This window comes from Arabidopsis lyrata (genome assembly GCF_000004255.2).
Source record: "Arabidopsis lyrata subsp. lyrata unplaced genomic scaffold ARALYscaffold_1, whole genome shotgun sequence".
Lineage (NCBI taxonomy): Eukaryota > Viridiplantae > Streptophyta > Magnoliopsida > Brassicales > Brassicaceae > Arabidopsis > Arabidopsis lyrata.
The window spans coordinates 16,179,715-16,186,933 of NW_003302555.1; the positions used below are offsets into that span (position 1 = coordinate 16,179,715).

The 7,219-nt window shown below is 39.3% G+C and overlaps 1 protein-coding gene across 1 annotated transcript in view; it reads left to right on the forward strand.

The window, feature by feature from the left end:
• Positions 1–3,729: 3,729 nt before the first annotated feature.
• LOC9329883 (putative auxin response factor 14) overlaps positions 3,730–7,219 on the forward strand; it is a 6,811-nt gene continuing 3,321 nt past the window's right edge. The window contains 1 exon segment of the mRNA XM_021010459.1: positions 3,730–3,834. Within this exon segment, the coding sequence (XP_020866118.1) occupies positions 3,730–3,834 (105 nt within the window).

Genomic DNA, 7,219 nt, shown 5'->3' on the forward strand with positions numbered 1-7,219 from the left:
GTCTATATCTGTACAGTGGTCTATATATGTATCTGTACAGTGGTCTTCTGTACAATGGTTTATATCTGTACAGTCATTATTCTGTACAGTACAAACTGACTAATTCTCCAATTTTGAATAGTAAATATTACTACATTACAAACATTAACGAGCATTGATTTATATCTGTACAGTGGTCTATATTTGTACAGTGGTCTATATATGTATTTGTACAGTGGTATTCTGTACAGTGCTCTTCTGTACAGTGGTATATATCTGTACAGTGGTCTATATCTGTACAGTGGTCTATATCTGTACAATGGTTTGTATTTGTATATAAATAGATTTGTACAGTGTTCGGTAATATAAATTTTAAAAATTATAAAACAAAATGCATATCAAATGATAGAGAAAAAAACATAGATTTTTATGTATATGATCAATTTTTGAAAAATAAAATTTACGAACGAGCATTTTAATTATTAAACTTTGAGGGAATGAAGTATAATAAAGAAAGAAAAAGAAATTTAATTTAAAAAAAAACCTGACCCACACTCTCTCTCTCACACTCGCATACTTTTTATTTTCAAAAAAAAAAATTAAAAAAAAAAAACCATGACCCACACTCTCTCTCTCACACTCACACTCTCTCTCACACTCACACTCTCTCTTTCACCAAATTATAAATAGTAACGGTACTAGTTTCACAATTAAGTTTGGAAACGTACTAGTTTCCCAATACACCCTTTTTTTTTCCCCTCCGGTGTGTCAAGTTTATTGTGAATGTAATGTAGATAGAAATGTCTATGGTAGATATTTGTGAGACGGGTGAAATTGTATCTTCGAAAATAAGCAGATAACAAACAAAAGAAACTGAATTAGTTAGATTTTTTTTCTTTTTTTGAAATTTCAGATTATTTTAACCAACAAAAAAGAGTATATACAATTAGCAAATAAAGAAATAAAATACTACTCGACCATCCCGACAACCAGAGAGAGGAGAACAATCCCTACTGCTTCCGGCATTAGTTCTAGAGAGCTTTAGCAAAGTCTCGATGAAAACCATCTTAGTAAACATCGAAAACTCAACTCGGAGTACCCTCCCAAAAGGAAAAAGATGTGTCTGCTTTCTTCTTTTCCTTTGCCAACCGGCATGATACGTGCTTCAAGGCAGTATTTTCCAAGAGCCTAACCAGACTTTAATACTTTATTAAGAAAAGTCAAAACTGAGTAAACAAGTATGAATGTTGTTAATTTCAAATATTGGCAGAATAATCCACCTTGGGGGATGTCGTGGACTGGCTCCCAGATGACTATTTGGACCAACAACATTGTGGGATCAAACTGATAGGCCTTTGGCTTGACCGTATGGCTATGAAAAGCCGTATGTCGAACTAGAAGGTGTGACACTCGCTATAATGCTAGGAACCCCAAAAAGTTCACAAACCATCAAATCCTTTTTCGGGGAAATGGCATACCGCCTTTATGAAGGACACAAGGTGTAAGAAAAACATAGAGGGAGGAAAAATTGAGCTTGCCATTGAGGATACCGTTACAATGCGAGAAGAAACGAACGTTAAGAGAGACGGTCATGTCCACTAGAATTGTTTACGTAAATTTTCATGCAAGACAAACTAAAAATAGACTTAGGAGTGGGCCAAAATGGAGAGAAAGGATAAGACCATCGGTCAGAGAAATTATGCACCAAAAGGACAAAGAAAGACCTTTCCAAATTTCACAGTACCTTAACAGTGTTAGGGTGTATGTATTATTTTGCACAAAACTTGAAGGTACAAAATTCAAATTTATGGTTAATTAGGATATGTTCTCGCATAGTAGTATAAACCGTATATAAATTTATCATAGGTTCATTTGTGATGGTATGCAAAATCTGATTTTATTCCCAGCTCCGCGAACAATAAAACTTCGAAAATGCTTTCACACAGATTAAACGACAACAAAGTCGCATGATATATAACATCATATTTTTACCCATTTTACTAGTTTTTAATAAGAATTTCAAGTGATATATAGGGGTTTTGAAGATGTTTTTCAAGTATTTGTAGTTTCGAGACTCTACAAGGTTTTGGGCAAAAATGCACAAAATGCAACAAAACGAGCTTAAAGATAGTTTTGAAGCATCAGAAGTTTGGCATCTGTTGAAGGTTTTACCGTGCAATAAATTGAACATTTTTGGAGTCATTGGAAAGATAGAAGATTCACCTTTCCCTCCAAGTACGTAGAATCAGACCAAACTATCAATCTATTCAGAAGTTATCTGCATTTTAGTAGAGACATATCCAACCACGCCAAAGAACAGCAAGCCACGGCCAAACAACTCTTCACAACGCCCTACAGCCATGCGTTCGCACCCAAACTCACATTTGCCGTGTCTCCAAGCCCTGCTATGGCGGCCAAGCTTTGAAGTTCCCTCATTTAACGAAAACGACACCACTTCATCGTTTACGCGTCCGAGAAAGCTCTAAACCGACTTGTGAAATCCAAGACCTATAAATACGTGAAGACCTACCTCTTTTCACATGGCGCTTCTTAGATTCTCTTAGAACAAATCCCCAATTTATTTTTGTCTTAGTTAGATTTCATTCTTTGAATTCAATCGTGTAACTTCATTCCTTCTGTAGGATCTATCCATGACCACGCACATCATTACACACCATGAACGTTAAAAAAAACACCCAAATAGTAGTGGCACCTACCAAACTACAACATAGTAGACAACACTGAAAATTTGAGGAACATATCGAAGTGTTTGAAGGATACCTAATACGAATGTGCGACAAATATGTTTTCATGATGAACTCCTTAATTCTTACCGAGTCGAGGCTTCCAAAAACTCCTGGTCATACCTTGTTACTAGTTATACAGAATAAAATGACCGAGTGGGTAAATTTATTTCTAACAGCCAACACACAAGTACCCAACTAGGAATGCAACTTGTAGATCTCCTATAGAAACAGATATATAGCAAAATGAAAAGATTAAAAAGGAGTATACTGCTAAAGACAAAAAAAGATTCTAACTACATGACACCAAATTTATCGGTGGTGCAACATTAAAAAAAAATTCGTATTAAAGATTACAACAAAACAAAAGACGAAAGTAAAAGCGAACTAGCTAAAGGCATGATGCATTGGGAAGGGAACAATTAGGCGAGTTAGAACGCTTAGATCGGTAAGAATTGTGTATCTCATATCAAAGACCAACCCGACACTGCCAATGGTTACACATGACATATACAATAAAGTGACCAAGAATCGAAGCAACCACCTTCTATATGTAAGGGTAACGAATACCACTAGACTACAAAACAATTTTACAAATTTGATTGCTCCTTAAAATAAATAGGATTGTTGCCTAAAACATCAACTTGCTGGGCTTTAGGTATATGCCCGCCTTGAGTGGCGTCATCTTATTTTGCCTTAACCATGGTTACATTCCTACAACCTCTTAGTCTCAGCAAAAATAGATTTATTCTCTTCCATACAAGCACGAATCCTCCGAGAAAGATTTTCAATAAAATATATTATATGTCCCGACATTGTTTCTCTCCTCGATTGCAGGAGTCCCACAAGGAAGATTTATTCCAGGTTGCTTTGCCTAACATAACATACAATAAAGAGTAAAGTCATGAAATGAAGAGCGAGATGAAAAAAATCTAAAGAGTTCTCATCTGAATTTTTAAGGACAAAATAACAGTCACCAATATAAAACATAGAGAAAAATGCTTGGATGACGCTCGGGTTGAGAGGCAGCAACAAGATCTTCTACGCTCTTGATGGAACCCATCATACTATAAGCCATACCCTCCCTTGTAAGGCCAAACAACCACCACCGGTAATCAACCCCCGATGCAAGAACATTCTCTTTAGACATGGGACACATGCAAATTCACATACTAGATAAATGGAAAGGGGAACATGCCCTTGGAGAATTCCCCAAAGAGCGATAATATATGAGAAAACCTGTTCATAAGAGATCCATAAAAATTTAAAGGGAAGGCAAAAAGAAAAAGCTAACACGAGATGTATCATAAATCCCATATGAAAGGTCTGATAACGACGCTAGAGAATTCCTATTCATGCAATCAGAATCAAGCAAGAACTCCTATTTAAATTTTATATGGCTATGTAAACAAATTTCAAAGAAAAAAAAAAGTTTTGTTTGTAAGTATTAAAATTTTTCTATATTGTTCAACTTATATATGGATAATGCATATCTTGATTTTGGTAACTTAATCAATCAACATATAAGAATTTAATTTTTTATATGTTTTTTTTTTTCGGTAGGACTGGGGGAGGCAATGCCTCCCCTAATTTATTAAATACATAAGAAAAAGAAATTACAATCGACTACTCCGCGGCCAGGAAGACCCACGGGCATCGTCTAACAAAAAAGCAGTTACACTCTCCGGGCATGAGTTCAACAGTTGTAAGCCCAAAGGTCGATCACATGCTTAGTCCGTTAGCCCATCAGCAAGATGATTAGCCTCCCTATACACATGTGATATACGGACTAACCAGTCCTTTTGAAGAAAGCCATAGCACAGTCGTACTAGGAAGGACAAAGGATGAGTATCACTTATCCCCGTCGTTAGGAACCCTACTACCGTCTCCGAATCCACTTCCAACTCCAACCTTGCAATCCGCTTGTCCCAAGCTAAGTAAAGCCCATAATAGACTCCCCATAGCTCCGCTAACGGTGCCGAGCAGAAACCAATATTCAAGGTGAATCCCTGAATCCATTGGCCCTCTCCATCCCTGATAACTCCACCCGCTGTTGCCAAACCTGGATTACCGCGTGAGGCACCATCCGTGTTCAGTTTGACCCAGCCAACCGACGGAGGAGACCAACCAATCATCCTATCAACCCGTGTACTTTGCTCTGTCCCGCCATCACTTAAGCACCATGCTTGATAGACCTCTTTGGCTAGATCCCTCACAAATCGAACTCTATCCCGGCACTTCCCATTTTCACCAAAAACATTCCCACACCTCCACTTCCACCCCCACCAAGCTGCCATACCAAAGAGTATAGCCCACGGTGTGCCATCCCTCATTGTAACATCACTAATATTACCATTAATCCATTCAAGTAAGGACTGATCAAAGAAAACCCGCCTCTTACTCGCTGGAACAATGCGGTCCCAAATACCCGACATCGCGGGGCAATCACGTAGGACATGTAATATTGTTTCTACACCACCCTTGCAAACCTGACAAATACCAGATGCACACAAGTGCCGCCGTCTCCTCTCCTCATCGGTCATGATCACTTGGTTTACTGCTAACCAGAAGAAGACTCGCACCCTTTCCGGAACCATTAGTCCCCAAACCTTTTTAAACAGTGTCTCCATGTTTGGTCTCGGAGACGTGTCCCTAGTCAAGAACGAATAAGCTGACTTGACTGAGAATTTGCCCTCCGGAGACCACCCCCATGCGAACCTATCCTTTGCACCAGTCACTGTATCCACGACCACTGCCGATAAATTCAACCTGACATATTGCGAGACCCACGGCGTGATTCGTACCCAATCCCAGCCAACGCCATCAATCCATAAGTCTCGCACTGTTAGATCCACCAACTCCGGAGGCACATCACTCGTAGACCAATCCCTGAGTGAATCTTTTAATAACCAATTATCCTTCCAAAACTTTATGCATCTCCCATCTCCAAGAACCCAGCTCATTCCTGGCAACACCACATCCCGTAAACCACTTCCCACACTTCTCCAAGTCGAGGACCAATTACTTTTCACCGCGGTCCACGAAGTATCAAAAACATCCCCGACTTTATATTTACTTCGCAGCACCCGTGCCCACAGCCCCGTATTCTCCTTGATAATCCGCCAGCCAATTTTAGCTACCAAAGATTTGTTCATGGCTTCCGCCGCTCTAAACCCCAGACCACCTTCAGCTTTTGGCTTACACAGCCTCTTCCAGGACATAAGATGTTGTTTCTTTTTTTCTCTTGTGCTTCCCCAAACAAAATTCCTAGAGACCTTGTCCAGTCTTGCCAATGTGGACTTAGGCATACAAATCGTGCTCATAGAGTGGATTGGTATGGCTTGTATGACAGCTTTAGCCAAAGTAATTCTACCCGCAAGGCTCAAAACCCGTCCCTTCCAACCTGATAACCGTGTTGACACTCTTTCAACCACATCTCCAAACGTATCCTTGTTCAATCGCTTCTGCAAAACCGGCATACCCAAATACTTACCAAGATCTCTTGTGGACTTGATTCCGCTTTCATCAACAATAAGCTTCGATAGGTCTCGACTCCCATTGTCAGAAAAGAAAACTTTTGACTTTTCAAGACTCACCTTTTGGCCGGAAGCTACACAAAATCGCTCCAAGACCCGCCTAATGACTCTTATTTGTGTTACCGAAGCCTCCGCAAACAAAATGAGATCATCCGCAAAACATATGTGAGACAACTTAGGCCCTCCCCTCGATAAGCTAATTGGTTTCCACTTCTTCAAACCAACAGCTTCCGTAATTAGATGACAAAGTCTCTCAAGACATAGAACAAAGAGGTAGGGTGACAATGGGTCACCTTGACGAAGCCCTCTCGATGGCTTAAATTCTTCAGTCTTTTCCCCATTCCATAGAAGACTCATAGACGGACCAGTTACACATTTCATAATCCATTCAATCCAATTATCCGGAAGCCTGGCTGCTTGTAGAGTGTCTTTAAGAAAATCCCACCGTATTCTATCATAAGCTTTCTCCAAATCCAGCTTAAGTAACATCCAGCCCTTCATACCTTTCTTCCTTTTCATCGAATGAACCGCTTCTTGGACAATCAGTATATTATCCGTACTAAGTCTTCCCGGGATAAAACTAGCTTGAGCCGGTCCAATTAACAAAGGCATCACACGCTTTAAACGCAGAACCATGGCTTTGGTAACTGTCTTAAATAAGACATTACACAAGCTTATTGGTCTAAATTGCATTATTCTCTCCGGCTTTGTCACCTTAGCAATCAGTACTACCAATGCATCATTCATTCCAGCCGGCATTTCTCCTGTTTCAAAAAAGTTCAGAACAAACTGCACCACTGAAGACCCAACCACATCCCAACACTCCACATACTAAATTTAATAAGCTTACCAAAATTTAATAAAGGTAATTTAGAGAAATGTGATTACTATTTGCATATTTTGACTACATATGAGAAATTGTAAATTAGAAATGTAAGAGGGCATATGTAGTCGAAATAT